Source organism: Monodelphis domestica, chromosome 5 (assembly GCF_027887165.1).
Source record: "Monodelphis domestica isolate mMonDom1 chromosome 5, mMonDom1.pri, whole genome shotgun sequence".
Taxonomy (NCBI): Eukaryota; Metazoa; Chordata; class Mammalia; order Didelphimorphia; family Didelphidae; genus Monodelphis; species Monodelphis domestica.
Window position 1 is genome coordinate 59,802,920 of NC_077231.1, and position 19,142 is coordinate 59,822,061.

Consider the following 19,142-nt stretch of genomic DNA (forward strand, 5'->3'; position numbering starts at 1 on the left):
GAGTCACAAAGCGTCCAAATTGAAATGAATGAACTGGGCAAGAGGGGAATTATGAAAAAAAAAACAAGCAAAAAGTTCATAGATAACATGCTTTTTGTTCTCTAAAATGGAAAAGAGACAACTTGCTAGCTAACTAGTCACTTAGGTAGATAGACAGACAGAAAGACAAATAGAAAAAAAATAGAATATTTATTAAGTGCTTAGGCTTGGGAATATAAATGCAAACAAACAAGACAGTTCCTACTTTCAAGGGGCTTATACTTTTTTTTTTTTAAACCCTAACCTTCTGTTTTGGAATCAATACTAAATATTGGTTCCAAGGCAGAAGAGTAAGTATGGATTCAGCAATTGAGAGTAAGTGACTTGGCTAGATACACATAGCTAGGAAGTATCTGAGGCCATATTTGAACTCAGAACCTCTTGTCTCCAGATCTGTCATTCTATCCATTGAGCCACCCGACTGCCCAAAGAGGCTTCCATTCTAAGGGTAAGAGATGATACAGAAGGTTGGATGGAGAGGCAAGGCCAGAAGGTAGAGGATACACAGAGATGTTGAAGAGATGGCATGGAGCCTTGGTTCATGAGAAGCTAAATACAGCTCAGTTATCAGAGCTTGGAGAAACATGGGTTCCACTGGGAGAGAAAGGAAAGAACTCTGTACAAATATTTAAAGTTACTTTTCAACTACAGAGAAGTTGGTGAAGAGAAAAACAACAACAAGATCACTTGAAGGTAAAAAATGGGGGAAATTTGCAAATGGAACTCCATTCAGAACATGGCTCATCCTTTTACAAATCTATAAAATACTTGAACCTTGTAAAGTCTCTGAATACCTGCCACAAATCAATGTTGTTGCTTCTATTTGCATAAGAACAATGGAAAAAACACAATAACTTACGCTTTTGTTGCTCACAGATTCTCATGACTCTCTACTTCTTGGTAGGAGATTTGGAAAGGTTCTCTAACAATGGCTCGTCTGGAGATTTTACCCATTTACTACGTCTCTTTACTTCCAGGGACCTGCTCTCCAGAATGGGTTGCCTTCAAAAAGAACTGCTACCGAATTAGCAAAGATAGCCAGCCCTGGAACGTGGCCCAGAAAGTCTGCAATATGCCATTGTATGCAGCACATCTTGTTGATATAAAAAATGAAGAGGAAAAGAAATTTATATATTCTTATCTCAGGAAAACCAATCAAATAATCACTTGGACTGGTCTTAATGATATCAAGGTCAGTACATGCATTATGCATGTTCAAGGGCAATATAGTTAGTATATAGTATGGTATATAGCAATATAGTTACATAGTTAGTATCTAGTATGAGTGGCATCAGGGCATAGAGAAACAGAAGGGATGGACTCAGAGTTGGGAAGACTTGAGCAAAAGGAAGTCAATGATAATATGAGAACAATAACATGATTTATAGAGTGTGTTAAGGTATGTAAAGTGCTTTAATTATATTATTTTATCCTTACAACTATTCTGTGATTAGATGCTATCTCCCCTCCCCCATTTTATAGATTAGGAAGCAAAGGGAGATAGACATTAAAGTCACACAGTTAGCAAGTGACTGAGGTAGGATTTGAATTTAGATCTTCCTGACATGAGAAACTGCATTCTCTCCACCATACTATCTAGTTGTTTCCATTTCCAGAACTGATAGTTATAATGGAAGCTATCTGATTATAAGAAATAATTTTGGTACCCTCAAGTGGTAATAGAATATGAGGATTTTGAAAGAAATAAAAAATTTAATTAATTTTTTATTTTAAAAAAATTACACGTTTTCCACAGTTATATGATTCAAATTGTCTCCCTCCTTTCTTCCCTCCTTCTTCCCAGAACTGACAAGCAATTCTATATGGTTTATAAATGTATTTATCATGTAAAATGTATTTCCTTATTGTTAATTTTTGTAAATGAACAATAGACTAAAACCCCTAAACATATACCCAAATAAACATGTGATTAATCATATGTTTTCACCTTTGTTCCTATTCCAACATTTCTTTCTCTGGAAGTGAATAGTATTCTTTTTCATAAGTCCCTCAAAATTGTCCTGGATGATTGGGTTACTAGCAAAGTTTAACACATTTGACCAAACCACAGTATTTCAGTTATTATGTACAATGTTCTCCTGGTTCTGCTTATTTCCCTCTGCATCAGTTCATGTAGGTTTTTCCAGCTATTTCTGAAATCATTCCTTATAGCAAAATAATAGGAGATGAGGTTTTAATATTATTTTTGAGGTTCAGTTATGTCTGACTTTTTGTGACTCAAGTTGGAGTTTTCTTGGCAATGATACTAGAGTGGTTTGCCATTTCCTTTTCCATTTTACAGATAAGGAAACTGAGACAGTGCCAACTGACTTGCCTAGGGACACCCAGTGTAATAGGAAACTGTTCTAGAGGGATGTGAGATGATACAACCCACCTAGGAACTTACCAGAGCCAGTTAAGCACAAATCTCATTGACTTATGAAAAACAAAGTTTATTTTATTAAGGGAATGAGGGAAACTGGTAGGTAAGACTCTAACACTCTTAAAAAACCAACTCCACCCAACTTCTAAGTCTCTGGCTTAAGGAGAGTCTTCTGTTTCTTCTCTGGGCCCTGCTTACAGCTTTCTGCTGTATCTAAAAAACCCCAAAAAACAAAACAAACAAACAAACAAAAAAACCCAACCCATGATATCTGACTCTATCTGGATCTTCCTACTAGTGATTAACAAAAGAAAGGGAAAAGCCTAGGTTTGGCTGCACTAAATAATCCAAAGTCACAGATGAAAATCTTTGGATTACTTTAGCCCAAGAGGATTTCTGGCAGATGGTACACTGGCAGATGATCCCTGGACTCAAGGAAAATGGATTCCTCCAAATAAATTCTCTACAAAGAAGTAAAAAATTTCTCCACAAAATTTTGACTATCTTGGGAAAATCTCTCAGAGCAAAACCTCCTACAGCTTGGTGGAAATTCAGGCAGTCAAACCTACTTCCAGTTCAGTGGAAATCCCAGAAGTAAGTCATCTATTTTCAGTTCAAACTCCCACAATTCCTTTCTCCTTCCCAGAATTCTCTCCCAGGGTTTATATAAAAATTCCCTTCTTTTAGCTAATCCTTGAAATCAAGCTATCACTAATTTATATTCCTACATCAGCTAGGAAGTATCTGAGACCACATTTGAACTCAGGTCTTCCTGACTCAAAGCCTGGTCCTCTTTTTACTACCCCACCTAACTTCCTGGCTTAATATCTTTTAAGTGTGCTATAAGGGAAGAACCACCCAAAGAGAGGTAGCATAATGGTGAAGTGAATTTGCATTTAAAAAGTTTAGTATGAGATCTTTAGGAAGTTGCTTAGCAACTTTGGACCTCAGAACCCTTCAGTAAGATGGGGTGGGAGTGGTGGACTATAAATAGCTCAATTAAATAGGCTATTATATTATATATTGTATCAAATAAAATATGTTATATTAAAGGAACAGATAAGTGGTAGAGTGGAGAGAGTAATAGTCCTGGAGTCAGAAAGACTCATCTTCCTGTATTTAAATGTGGCCCTAGACATTTGTTAGCTGTATAAACTCAGGCAAGGTAGACCTTGTTTATCTCAGTTTCCTCATCTGTACAATAATCTAGAGAAGGAAATGACAAACTACTCCAGTAACTTTGCCAAGAAACTTCCAAAAGGGTTCACAGAGAATCAGACACCACAGAAAAATGACTGATTGGCAACAAACTGCCTTTTTTTAAATTGTTAATTTTTTAATTGATTAATTCAGTTAGAATATTTTTCCATGTTTCCATGATTCATGTTCTTTCCCTCCCCTTCTAAGAACCAACAAGCAATTCCACTGGGTTTTGCATGTATCATTGATCAAAACCTATTTCCAAATCATTAATATTTTCAATAGAGTGATACAATAGAGAATTCCATTACATTAAATTGTGCCACAGTGTATCAGTCTCTGTGTACAATGTTCTCCTGGTTCTGCTCCTCTCACTCTGCATCACTCCCTGGAGGTTGTTCCATTCCCCATGGAATTCCTCCACCTTATTATTCCTTTTAGCACAATAATATTCCATCACCAACATATACCACAATTTGTTCAGCCATTCCTCAATTGAAGGGCATCCCCTCATTTTCCAATTCTTGGCCACCACAAAGAGCACAGCTATGAATGTTCTTGTACAAGTCTTTTTCCTTATTATCTCTTTGGGGTACAAACCCAGCAGTGCTATGGTGGGATCAAAGGGCAGACAGTCTTTTATCACCCTTTGGGCATAGTTCCAAATTGCCCTCCAGAATGGTTGGATCAATTCACAACTCCACCAGCAATGAATTAATGTCCCTACTTTGCCACATCCAGCATTCACTACTTTCCTCAGCTGTCATGTTAGCCAATCTGCTAGGTGTGAGGTGATACCTCAGAGTTGTTTTGATTTGCATCTCTCTGATTATAAGAGATTTAGAACACTTTTTCATGTGCTTATTAATAGTTTTGATTTCTTTATCTGAAAACTGCCTGTTCATGTCCCTTGCCCATTTATCAATTGGAGAATGGCTTGATTTTTTTGTACAATTGATTTAGCTCTTTGTAAATCTGAGTAATTAAACCTTTGTCAGAGGTTTTTATGAAGATTGTTTCCCAATTTGTTGCTTCCCTTCTGATTTTAGTTACATTGGTTTTGTTTGTACAAAAGCTTTTTAATTTGATGTAGTCGAAATTATTTATTTTACATTTTGTGACTCTTTCTATCTTGCTTGTTTTTAAAGTATTTCCCTTCCCAAAGGTCTGGCATGTATACTATTCTGTGTTTACCTAATTTACTTATAGTTTCCTTCTTTATGTTCAAGTCATTCACCCATTTTGAATTTATCTTGGTGTAGGGTGTGAGGTGTTGATCTAATCCTAATCTCTCCCACACTGTCTTCTAATTTTCCCAGCAGTTTTTTATCAAATCCTGGATTTTTGACCCAAAAGCTGGGGTCTTTGGGTTTATCATATACTGTCTTTCTGAGGTCACTTGCCCCAAGTCTATTCCACTGATCCTCCTTTCTGTCTCTTAGCCAGTACCAAATTGTTTTGATGACTGCTGCTTTGTAATATAGTTTGAGATCTGGGACTGCAAGGCCCCCTTCCTTTGTATTTTTTTTTTCATTATTTCCCTGGATATCCTTGATCCTTTGTTATTCCAAATGAACTTTGTTATGTTTTTTTCAAAATCAGTAAAGAAATTTTTTGGAAGTTCTATGGGTATGGCACTAAATAGGTAGATAAGTTTGGGTAGGATGGTCATTTTTACTATATTGGCTCATCCTACCCATGAGCAGTTAATGTGTTTCCAATTGCTCAAGTCTAGTTTTAGTTGTGTGTAGAGTGTTTTGTAGTTGTGTTCATATAGTTCCTGTGTTTGTCTCGGGAGATAGATTCCTAGGTATTTTATTTTGTCTAAGGTGATTTTGAATGGGATTTCTCTTTCTAGTTTTTGCTGCTGAGCTGTGTTAGAGATATATAGAAAAGCTGATGACTTATGTGGGTTTATTTTGTATCCTGCAACTTTGCTAAAGTTGTTGATTATTTCGATTAGCTTTTTGGTTGATTCTCTAGGATTCTCTAAGTAGACCATCATATCATCTGCAAAGAGTGATAGCTTGGTCTCCTCATTGCCAATTTTAATACCTTCAATTTCTTTTTCTTCTCTAATTGCTACTGCTAGTGTTTCTAGTACAATGTCAAATAGTAGAGGTGATAATGGGCATCCTTGTTTCACTCCTGATCTTATTGGAAATGCATCTAGTTTATCCCCATTGCAGATGATATTAGCTGATGGTTTTAGATATATACTGTTTATTATTTTTAGGAATGACCCTTCTATTCCTATGCTTTCTAGTGTTTTTAATAGGAATGGATATTGTATTTTATCAAAGGCTTTTTCTGCTTCTATTGAACTAATCATGTGATTTTTGTTTGTTTGCTTGTTCAGACAGTCTTTTATCGCCCTTTGGGCATAGTTCCAAATTGCCCTCCAGAATGGTTGGATCAATTCACAACTCCACCAGCAATGAATTAGTGTCCCCACTTTGCCACATCCCCTCCAGCATTCATTACTTTCCTTTGCTGTCATGTTAGCCAATCTGCTAGGTGTGAGGTGATACCTCAGAGTTGTTTTGATTTGCATCTCTCTGATTATAAGAGATTTAGAGCACTTTTTATGTGCTTATTAATATTTTTGATTTCTTTGGCTGAAAATTGCCTATTTATGGCCCTTGTCCATTATCAATTGGAGAATAGCTTGATTTTTTGTTCAATTGATTTAGTTCCTTATAAATTTGAGAAATTAGGCCTTTTGTCAGGGGTTTTTGATATAAAAAAATTCAGCAACAAACTTTTCTATTATATTTTTATTTAAACTGTTAAATATTTGCCAATTGCATTTTAATCTGTTTCAGATGTTTTTTCTGGCCACCTGTGGTTCTTTAAACTTTAAATTTAACACCTCAGTACTGGAGGCTCCAAAGCACCCTTTTAGTTTCCAATTTGTGAAACTCTAGGCACAAATGTAAAAAGTTCTTGGACGTAGGCAGCTCAAAAGGTTGAGAGCCAGACCTGTAGGTTCTGGGGTCAAATTTGACTTCAGATACTTCCTAGTTGAGTGACCCTGTACAAATAATTTAATTCCAATGTCTCAGCCTGTATTACTCTTCTGCCTTGGAATTGACATTTAGTATTGATTATAAAGGCAGAAGGTAGTGGGTTAAAAAAATAAAATATTTAAAGAGGGAGCACGAAAGGTCTAGAGAAAATATTAAAAGTCATGTAATCCAACCATCACAATTTGTAGATTAGACTGAACCCCAGAGATTTTAAATTACTTGCCCAAAATCACACAAGTAAATGTCAGCATGGGATTTGAACCCAGATCCCTGAATCCAGAATCAGTGTTCATTCCAATATATCTCACTATCTTCACGAGGACCATGAGAACTACAAGAGATTGTGTAGTCACATGAACTGTCTATGATAAAATCCACTGGTGTTATTCCTTCTATGGAATTGAGTAACTTTTTGTTGTGACTAAATTGGTTACTTAAAATGAGAATGATTTGGTTGCCCTAAAAGAATAGTATTCCAGAGGTCTTGGGAATTATTTTGTGCCTGAGAGTGCAGATATGTGTGTGGGAGGTAAAAGATCAGGGAGAGGAAATATGCTGGAGGATTGAATGAGATTTCAAATACAAGTTTTAGAACATGTTCTAAGTGAAAACACAATACCCAATTTACATTTAAATTGCTTTAATTAATCTGTACCTTTTATTACAGAAAGAAGGTCACCCCTTGTGGACAGATGGATCTTATTATAGCCTTAAGAAAGATGAAATCTTTTCTTTTCCATTGCTACCAAAGAATGAAACAGACTGCTACATTCTACAGCAAAATGCTACTGGATCCAACTACTTCTTTACAGGCTTTTTCTGCTATGTCTCTTTGCCGTATGTTTGTGAATATGAATGTAATTATTTTCATTCACATTCTTCTATATACGTGACTTTTTAATTTTTAAAAATACTATAATTTGTGATTGCTAAAAACTTAATGAAATGATGTTTCCTAAAACCGTTTCTTCCAGTGCCTTCATTACCAGAGAATTTTGTCTTTTTCGTGAAAGATGTTGGAACAACCCAAGTTGTTCTTGGTTGGAAGAGTTTGAAGAAATGGATGAAATCAGGATATAAGCTGGTCATTAAATATTACTTGGAAAATTCTAATGGACAGTATTTTGAGACTTTGCCTTTAAATGCAACTGAAAAAACAATCATGCAGCTGTCTGCTGGACATCTTTATAGGTTTTTACTCTTAGCAAAGAACCAATGGGAAGCCCAGATTGCCTTAAGCCCAGTTCTGATAGTAGAGACACGTAAGTTACAAGGAATTTGGGAATGTTATTCTGTGAATGTTTAAGAGGTCATCAACAACATTAACAAATATTTCTTGAATGCTCACTATGTTTATGGCATTGAGTTAGGTGCTGGGTGCAGAAAAACTTTCTTCTTTAATTGCATTTATAATCTACCTAAAGTTTCAGGATATAAATATATAAGATGAATAAAACTATTATATGAAGTCAGTACCTAGCACAGAATAAATAGCTTTTGATTGATTGAATGAATGCATGGTAACAAATTCCCTTTTCATATTTGTTTTAACACTGAACTTTTTGTACTATTGGCATAAATGTCTTTGTTGTTCTTCAAACAGGCTTGTTAATCTGATTATTTGTTTGCCTGAATAAATGGGCACTGCATTATATGACTTTGAACTGTAAAAGAGGTCTGTAAGGCTCTTATTTGAAAGACTTGTGGCATAGATTTCAAATGTCCTAGAATTTTCAGAGGAGAATGTTTAACAACGGGTGTAGGAGTAGAAGAGACTAAGGATCACAGCTTTAAAGCTAGAAGGGGCTTTTGAAATTATGTAATTATCCGCCCTCCCTTCTTGGCTCATTTTACAGAGAGGTAAACTGAGACCCTCAGACATTAAGTGACTTGGCCCTGGTTACATTAGTAGTAAGTGGCATAAATGGGACACAGACCCAGAAAACTATTGTTATATCCAGTACTCTTTCTACTGCAAGCTTTTGCAAAAATGGTAGATAGAAAGGAGAGAACAATTGAATAAGGGATAACAAAGAAAAAGAGGTTAGCGAATGATATGTTTGAGATAAAAAAATAACAATAATAATTACTAACATTTAATATCGTGCCTTGAGGTTTTTGAAAGCACTTTGCCAATATCATTTTAACCTCACAAGAGTCTTGTGAAGTAGGTGCTATTAATATCCTCTTTTTAAACATGAGGAAACTGAAGCTGAATGGTTAAGAGAGTTATTAGTATCTGAGGTAGAATATGAATTTAGATCTTCCCAAGTCTTGCATCCAGCATTTTGTCTACCAATGCTTTTCCTAATGTACAATACAACACAACCGAATACACCACTATATAATGCAATACAATAAAACACAACACAACATAATACACTCTGCTTCTACCATTGGAAGTTCTTATTGGAGCCTCCATTTTGGGTAGCCCTCACCCTCACCCCAAAACCATCCTTTATTCCCTGGATCTTGCTACGATTCCACAAACCTCTTCCTCATTCCAGTCTTGGAAATTGGTGGGCCATCTTAAAGAAAAGATAGACAAAACCATGAGAGATTATGACATCTTCAAGGGAGATAGAGCGGATAGAGAAGAACAGAGTCTTGGGATGTGATCACATTTATGAAGTAGGAAGTTTACTCCAAAAAAGAAAAGAAGTTGTGTTCAATGAGGACTGGGCAATATCTTAGAAGAAAAGGCAAGATAAAATTTTAAGAAGCAAAAAGATGGCTAACCATGAGAAGAGGAAAAGTGGTGTGTATGGAAATGACAGGGGAAATATCATTAGACTGGGAGTTATGGAGTTTCATATTTTGGAAGTCAGATTTCAAGTCATTAGAGAGTCAATAGGTGATGATTTGAGGGCTGTGAATGAAGACCTCTCTCTTGGAAAGTTTTCTAGTGAAGCTAAAAGACATATATCATGATTATTGGAAGGCTCATTCAAATTGATAGAATCATAGAGCTAGAAGAGACTTTAGAGTAATCATCTAGTCCAATCCTCTCCTCTTATGTTATTATAAGGAAGTTAAGACCCACAGAAATTAAGCAAAAACAAGAAGCTTTTATGTAGTGACTACACTGTGTTTATGTGCTGGAGAGAGAACGAAAATAGCCCTCTTCCATCAAGAAACACAATTTGTACACAATAAAATCCACACACAGGCACAATAAAAACAAAGCAATTACCAGGGATGAAGGGAATCAGGATAGGCATTCTGCAGGAGGTTGTACTTGGAATAAGACTTGAAGCAAGCTAAGGATTCTACTAAGAAGAGGTGAAAAAGTTGCGCACCCAAGCTATGGGAGAAAGGATGAAGAATTTTTTGAAGATCAAGGAAGACATGAGCATCTATTTATGTTTTAGAAAAGGAGTTGGTGGAAAGGCAAAGGCTTAAATGTCTAAGAATAAGTGAGAATGATGATACAAAGTCTCAAATGGAGGCAAGACTGACAAAAAAGTATAAGAAGGATTAGTTTTGATTAATGCCCTTTTCTTACATGTCATTGGAAAATAGGCTGTTATAAATGCTGAACAAATTAATACACAAAAATTTAGCTAGCAATAATATATATGTAGGTATATATATAAACACACACACACACACACACACATATATATATATACTTTTTCCATTCTTGCCTCATAGTGGCATAAAAAATGAGATGGAATTCTTTTTTTTTTTTTTAAACCCTTACCTTCTGTCTTGGAGTCAATACTGTGTATTGGCTCCAAGGCAGAAGAGTGGTAAGGGCTAGGCAATGGGGGTTAAGTGACTTGCCCAGGGTCACACAGCTAGGAAGTGGCTGAGGCCAGATTTGAACCTAGGACCTCCCATCTCTAGGCCTGGCTCTCAATCCACTGAGCTATCCAGCTGCCCCCGAGATGGAATTCTTGAAGGCTGTGTTTGTTGTCTTTCATACTAGAAGAGAACCACAGTGACATCACTGGTGATATCTTTTGACTTGTGCATCATCTGGATTGAAGTGAGGCAGAATTGCACAAAGTCATCAGCCTTATTTTTTTCTTCCATAGTCAACAAAGTCCAGTGGCAAGATGACTTGGTGATGTTTCGGGGATGTAGTAGATGGCGTTGCTTCCACTGTCTTCATGGCTTTTGAAACAAATTCCATGGGGGGAAGTCTGGTTTCAGGCATATTGGCTGTTCTCAACCACTGCCTGCTGGTACGATTTACTAGGGTGTAGAGGGTATTCAGGGAAGACAAGTAAGTACCTCTGGTTTGAGGACTTAGAGAGCCATTTTTAGGGTTGCTTAACTTCTTTAGTGACTACCTTCCACCAAGCTCTCTCCTGTGGCTCTGAGAAAATGAAGGGATATAGATCATGAAATCTAGGAGACCTTACCAAGGTGAAAAATTGGAGTATAAATATTGTGACCATATGTCTCTGAGAACTACCTTGGCTAAGTTCATCCAGGGTCATCACTGGCTGGTCCTGAAGGTAATCAAATTTTTATACATAGTAAATCTTAAGTCAAAATCAACTAAGTTACTGAAGGGTTTTAATTTTTTTTTCAGTGAGATCATATTCATCTTCAATCACAGAGGTCTCTAGCAGGTCAATATCATGTCTGACCCTCTGATTAATAAATTGATTATCATTAAAAATTTATCCTTAATTCTCTCTAAACCATTCAGAAATTAATTCTTTGCTTGGATCTGGGTTTTTCTTCTTGATATGTTAGCTTTACTTTTGAAACATTAAAGTATAGTAAAGTTTTGAATGAGAACATAAAAAAGTCTCTTCCTTCTTCCTGCCCAACAAATAATAAAGCAAGAAATAATTCTAGAAACCTCTACCTTTAAATTCTATTCTGTTGCCTTCTTGTGGAGAGAAGGCATTCTTGTGGGTTATGTCCATAAAGCATATTTTCAGGCAGACCCAACAAACTTGGATATTAAAGTATCTCTAAGCCTACATTATTTATTCAAAAAATGAAGATTATTTTAACCTTTAAAATTAGCACTTTTATCCAACATATTAACTAGAGTTAAGAAAAATTGTTTTAGGATTAGCTTCATTGTTCTAATAGGAAAACTTCAAATGTATAAAAAATGAGTAATATGGAGATCATGACATGTTAATTGATGTCAAATTGGAAGAGTCTGGAAATAACTGTATGCATAACTATATTTCAATTGAAAATATACTGCATTATTAATTTAAAGGCGTCCTCACTAAGATTTTTGCTTGTCAAATTTAAATTAAATTCAATCAATTTCAAAAAAACATATCTATTTATTAGGCAGAATTCAAAAACATTGTGTTTCCTTTCTTTCACTAGGCCCATTACAAGCCAAAAACTTGATAGTGACACGTGTAACACCAGTGGAGATATTTTTGCATTGGGATCCACCAGATGATGTTTTGAGCACCTCTTTCCATCATTACTTTGTGACCATTTTGGATACTAAAGCCAATAAGTCAGAAGCATTGTCAGTGGAAAAAGTCAACACCACAACAAGAATAGGAAACCTCAAACCATATCACCAGTACCAGATCTATCTTTTCAGTGTTGCAGAAAAAGGATCTTTAAGCTGTCTCGAGAAACCAATATTCACCATAACAGGTAGCAAAGATATGTCCTGGGCTGTTGTTTGAGAATAGAAATTTAAAATGCCACTTTGGCCTAAATTTAGTCACTTTCCATCCAAGAAGATGCAAGTAGTAATACTTTTTTCTTGCAAATTGAATCAGAACTTCAATTCTTGGTTGGAACTAAATTCAAAATTGAAGCCTAGTTACCGAAATTGTTCAAATATTTTCCTGAATCCAATTTATTTTTGGCATAATTCCTAAGAGACTCTTGGCCTTGATGTGTAAAAGTCAGAAAACCTTATTGGATAGGCGTGGCATCATTTCTGTCACATCAGATTGTTGGGACTCCCTATTAGATTGGGATTGGTAAAGTTTGATGGGTCTTTGGCTAGTTTGATTTGGTTGATTGTTTTCTCATGTAATAAGGTGATCTTAACAGTAGGTGGCAGTAGCATCCTAGGATTTGTAATCAGAAATCGACTAGTTCTTACTCTAGAATGGAGAGGCTCCATGTTCTTTCAGTGGGCAGAGTAGAAATGCAATTTTTTGGAATGTTTTCAAAGGAGTTTTAAGTGAGTACTATTGAAAATCGAGAACACTATCTACTGTCCCAGTACTGTATATTTATATTGACTGTGAATCCAGTAATTTGATTATTTTTGAGCATATTTGTATATATGTGTATGTATATGTTAGAGTGTCCAGAGACATTTCCTTGGGGGTAGATTTTTCTTATGTGAGATGCACAGCCTTTGGAGAATCAGCTCCCATTGGATAATATACTTCCCACCGATTTGAGGACCCCAAAATGATCAGTCTGTAGAGGTAGCTGTCAAAGATCTAATTCTTAGGTACCCTGATCAATGAATGACCTAAACAGGGAACCTAAAAGACATCTTTGACATCATTTTATAATTAAGGAAGTCTTATGAGGTCTATAGAGATTAAGTATTAGCAATGGCAACAAAACAAACATTTCTTAGGTGCCTTTTATGTGTTATACCCTGTGCTAAGTGTAAGAGAAACAAAGACAGAACCCCCAATAGCCCATAACTTCAAGAAATTTACATTTATGGAAATATTTTCTTTGTGTTTGATGTATGTGTATTTTTATAGACAAGCATGCATGGTGCATGTTTGTAGCTATTAGGTACCTTTACAGCTAACTAGTATAGGTGTGGGAAGGAAGAGATACCAATGTATATACGAGTTTTGACACACCTTTTATTTTTTATTATTTTTTCCAATAATTAAATATTTGTTTTCTTTCCCGTACCCCCACCATCCACTGAAAAGAAGGAACATGTATTAAGGAAGGAAGGAAAGGAGGAAAGAACAAAGAAAATAGAAAAGAAAGGAAGGAAAAAAGAAAAAAGAAAGGACAGTAAAAAGGAAGAGGAAGGGCAAAAGAAAAGAAGGAAAAATATGCCTATATATTCACACACACACACACACATATATATATCTGTTACATATATGCATTCTATAGTTATTAACTATGTAGAGTGTTTTCAAGGAATAGCAATTATTTTTTGTTAAATTTCTCAAAACAAAAACTAGATTAAGATGCAAAATTGATATCATAAAAATTCTCTAGTGTACATACAGTATGACTCAGATTTATGCATTCATTCATCTATCCATTTATTCATTCATTTATTCATTTATTTTCTATCTCTACATATTATTATTCATCAGTCTATTCCTCCATTAATTTTATTTATTCATCCATCAATTTATTTATATTTATTTACTCATCAATTTATTTATTTTTGGTTTGTAGGCATCAGTCCACCTCGAAATGTTTCTGCCAAACCTGATGATGTGGGAGAGGATAGCATAATTCTTCAGTGGGAACCTCCACATGATAGTTGCGAATTCTACATTCAAGCAAGATCTATATCAGATGCAAGTGAAATCATTAAGCATTTAGTAAATAACACTAACAAATTCAAGATTGATCTATTAACTCCTGGAATGACATATGACATAGGAGTGGCAACAGTGAAGAATGGAAATAAGAGTGAACTCATAACTATTCAAAAAACTTTAAGTAAGATACCAGTTTATAAATTGTTATCAGATATTTGCTGATTTGCAGGTAATTATTAAACATTGAAAAGTGTAGGTGATTTTGTATCACAAATGAGATACTTAGTATATTTCTGGAATTATTTTTTACATTTTATTATTTTTTTCTGATATACTATTATGATTTGGAATCCTGAACTCACAGAGATCCTAGATCCATTTTGGAATTGACCTAACAAATAGAAAAGTAAAGTCAGGCTTTTGTTATCTTTCTGGTTCATTATTTTCCTCCACTCTAGACAGGGAGAAAATTTTTATAAGAAAGCTTAGATAAGGTTTTATGACTAGAATCTTGCCTAAAAGAAATTAGCAGGGGTCTGTCAAAGAAAGATATTAATTATGTATAAAGTAGAGTAGCTACTTTTTCCTACGAAAACAAAATATTTAAAGCCTAAAAGATTCAAAAGAATATATTAAAAACATTTAAAATATAAAATAAGAACACATCGTACCAATTTTATCTCCTTTGGTAGGTTAAAACAATCTGTCTTACTATTAAGTAGATGTTTCATAATCATCTCAGATCAGTATTAATAAATCAACGAATAAACAACTAGGAATCACTTGGGCTTTCTTTGGTAGGAATAACATCCTCTTGGTTTTGATGTTCTCATCCTCTGAGAAGTATGAAATTATGGACATCAGTTTCCATTGGTCCTTAAGCCTTAACTTAGAACCCCATGATGAACCAAGAAGTAGTCACCAAATATATGAATATCTATTTCCCAAGATCATAGTTGGATGACCTGGACTTGGGAAAAGAACCATAAAAAAGAAGAAGACTTCTTGACATGAGGTCCACATTTAGCAAAAACATGTTCTCAATACCATTAGTGTGGAGAGAATGCTAGACTGGGAATAAGGAAGAGATAGGTTCAAATCAGCAAGGATGATCTTGTACTTACATTGTTTCTCAAAATACTCTAGTTCTCATAGCAACCTAAATATAGAAACACATTAATAATATCATTAAGCTATTTACCAGCCCATCATTTCTACCCAGCCTGAGACACTCAAGTCAATCCCCATCATTGGAAGCTTTCAAATGGAGACTTGAAGGCCAATTGATTACATTGTGGAGAAAGAGAATCCTATTCTCACGCTATGGTATGATAGATCATAGTTTTCAAGATAAAAAGTCACTTCACAAAGGGATGTGCAAGTAGCAGAACCAATAAGTGAAATGAAGTCTTCTGAATCAACACTCTGATCTACAATATTGCTTCTATGTTAGGTCTTACCAGATTTCTGAAGCCTTTCCTCTGAGATTTTGTGATGATTTTGTCCCTAAATTTCCCTCTCTCTCTCCATCCTTATACTCTGTAATAGTGGAGGAGGAGGAGGAACAAAAATACTTGAGGCATGTGAAAATAAATATAATACACATATATTCACCCCTTTCCCCCATGTAACTTATTCTAAGGCATCAAGGTACTTGGCAAGTAGCAAACTACAGTCTCCAGTCATGACTATGCCTATTGACCTCAAAACCTAAGGGTTTTATGGAGTTGAAGGGAAATGGTGAGGCAGTAAGAAGAGATAAAGCTGGCATGACTGCCAGTCTGGACGGCTTAGATTCCTTCTTAAGTGCAGGAATTGGTCATAGCTTTGATCTTCCACTGGGAGTGGAATTGGAGATGAATAGGAGAGTTGGTGTGTAGTTTCCTTTCAGGATGAAAGATTAATTTCTTAAGTATGACTAAGCTACTATAAGACCCTTGCTAAAAGTTACTTTATAATTAGTCTTCTACCATGCTTATTGTTATAAGCAGGACTGTAAATTAATCTTTATATTCAATGAGAGCAGAACAAGAATAAGTGGATGAATGGAAATTACAGTTGAAGAAATTTAGAAGAAATATGAGACACTGCCAATGGTTTTTTGTGCTAGAATACTAATAATAGTACCGTGTTGGCATGTGTCTAAATCTCATTGGGCAGACTGGCTTCATCTGAATTTACAGATGTACATTAATAATCCTTTAGAAAGTAGAACATGTGCCATTGTATCAAATGAACTTGATGTCTAGAAAGGACATTCTGCCCAATTCTGTAAAGGTAAAATGAGTTTTGTAAAGGATGAATTTCATGTTTTATCTGTTTGAGAGAAAGCCTGTTCCAGACGAAACCATGCTCCAATAAATGTTAAAGGGTTTGAAGGAATAATAACATATTTAAATTATTTAAATACTGTATTTAAAGACTTCCATGAAAATCACAAAAGAATATTAAACTATTCTATAGACATGTTAAAGAGCAGAAAAAGAGAAAGAAAGAAAGAGAGAGAGAGAAAGGAAGGAAGGAAGGAAGGAAAGAAAGAAAAAAGAAAGAAAGAAAGAAAGAAAGAAAGAAAGAAAAAAAGAAAAAAAGAAAGAAGAAAGAAAAGAAAGAAAGAAAGAAAGAAAGAAAGAAAGAAAGAAAGAAAGAAAGAAAGAAAGAAAGAAAGAAAGAAAAAAGAAAAAGAAAGGCAAGGAAAGGAAGAAAAAGTGCAGGTTATAGTATAAAATATATAGAGAGAGTAAGGGAATGGATCTGTCATTTTATTCATATAGAGAACTTTCTCTATCACTGAGAATTATTGTCTTCTCTTCAACTTATAGTCTCAGAGGATAACCTAAAGAATTGAGAAATGACTTGCTTAAGGTCACACAGTAGTATATATCAGAGGCATGTCTTCCTGAGTCTTAAACCAATTGTCGTTTCAATATGTCACATTGCTTTTCATAAAAAATATGTTTAAGAAACAAAGAAACCTCAGTTCAATTAATTACTATTAATATGTAATAATTTTCTGAAGAATCTTGGTATTAGTCACATCAGCTTTTGATAAAAAATCTGAGATTTTATAAATATACATTCTTTTTAAAGAAAAATTACCTTTTAGATGCTTTTTTGAATTACTGGAATTTGAGGTGAAAAATCTAAATGGGCATCAGCTATATATATATATATATATATATCAGAGAAACAAATTATCTTATTTTCTGAATACTGTTTAGATTAACTAAATGCTCATAGAGAATTTGAGAATTGTAAGAAAATTCAGCAGCAATCTTGTCTAAACTATTTATGAAGTAATTCAGCATAACACATCCAACATGTGGTTACCATGTTCTCCTTGAAGGAAAACCCCTGCCAGAAAGGAAACCTACAGCCTTCCAAGGCAGCCCACCAACTTTGGCATAGTTTTTGATGATGGGAAGTTTTTCCTGATAATAGGCTTAACTTTGACTTTTTATGACTTCTCCCATTTCTCCTGATCCTGTCCTCTGCAGCCAAGTAGAAAAAAAAAACCCAATCCCTCCTCCATTTGGATGGAACTTCAAAAAGTTGCTAACTTTTTGTATGGATATTTCTCATTTAAAAAAATTCATAGACTATCTCTACTGAACAACTGTGCTTTTATAAGTGGAAAAACTCATTGAGGATGCACTGTGCTTTTTGTTTATTTTTCAGAACCCAAACCAGTTCAGATAATTATCCCATATGAATTTCATAGTACCTCTGTGATTTTATTCGTTCAAATGCCTGACATCGGTGTGTTTGATGGTGTACATATTGTAACGAATCGAGGTCCCAACATAACGGTGCCTTTAAAGACCAACAACAAAATTACTATTGAAAATCTGACCCCGGGCACAGAATATCATTTCTTTGTATCTACAATCAGCGGAGACAGACTGAGCTCTATATATCATGTACCAGCAGTAAAAACTTGTAAGTAATCCAAGGTAGAGTCTGAATTTTCATTTCTGATCTTGCATTACACGGTTCTATTTTTTCTAATACAATTGCCTGGCATTTCCTCATATATAGTCTCTATGAATACAGATTGTATACAAATATAAATAAAAGATGTGTGAATAGTTTTAATGCATGTGTGTGAATTAATCATGTCTGACTACGGAGAAGAAATTTGAATTGCCTGTCACTTCCATGTATAATGGCGTACACCCTTAGGGCAAGCCCTTGGCTAAAGTGTAAAAATATAAAATAGTTTTTCAGTGGTGCCTCATTTTTTCAAACTATTCCCCTATCTCAGTGCTATAGTCTTGGGACACCCAATGCCCTCTTGGTGTTCCTTTGTCCCACTAGGTAGCTACTCCACTGTACAGGTGCCCTTCTGAGTAGCACCTAATCCTCAGGACCTTTCCCTAACCTCTCCTCATTAAACTTATCCAACTGGCATTGCATTCCCATAATGCCTTGCTGATAAATAATTCAGGTGACGGTGTTAAGGGTTTTATGTGTTGCCAGTTTTAGATAACATATTTGGTTTTCAACATGGGCCTGAACTGTGGTAACAGAAAGTAGGGCTGAAATTATACCACTTAGTTGATGCCAACTCTATCCACAGTACTTTGCCTGTCTACTCTTTTAGTCAGAAAGAGCTAAGAAATTAATATTCGCTGTCTCAGTGTTAATTAAATGCTTAACATTTGCTATTGAGAAAAACCAAGTTTATTTTTCAGCACTATTATGTATTTTTTATTTTCAAAAACTCTCATCTTATTTCTCAGAATTAATACTATGTATTGATTCCAAGGCAGTAGAGAGGTTAGGGGGCAGTTGAGGTTAAGTGACTTGCCCAGATTCACATAGCTAGGAGGACCTCTGATCTCTAAGTTTGACTCTCAACCCATGGAGTCATCTATTTATCTCCTTAAGCATTCCTAAGATATTTTAAAAAATTGACTTAAAATGAGGAGAGTCATTTCTATCCATATTTTTGTATTAAATTTTGGTTGAGGATAGTTGTGCATGATTTATTTTTATCTTTCCTTATCTCTACTAATGCTTTTTATTCTAAAAAAATACATTCAATAATGAATTGCA

The 19,142-nt window shown here is 35.0% G+C and overlaps 1 protein-coding gene across 1 annotated transcript in view; it reads left to right on the forward strand.

The window, feature by feature from the left end:
- Positions 1 to 308: 308 nt before the first annotated feature.
- Positions 309 to 19,142, forward strand: part of PTPRQ (protein tyrosine phosphatase receptor type Q) — a 336,616-nt gene continuing 317,782 nt past the window's right edge. The window contains 6 exon segments of the mRNA XM_056798554.1: positions 309 to 1,231; positions 7,319 to 7,508; positions 7,626 to 7,913; positions 11,962 to 12,246; positions 13,999 to 14,268; positions 17,763 to 18,023. Coding sequence (XP_056654532.1) covers positions 968 to 1,231; positions 7,319 to 7,508; positions 7,626 to 7,913; positions 11,962 to 12,246; positions 13,999 to 14,268; positions 17,763 to 18,023 — 1,558 coding nt within the window. The 5' untranslated portion in view covers positions 309 to 967.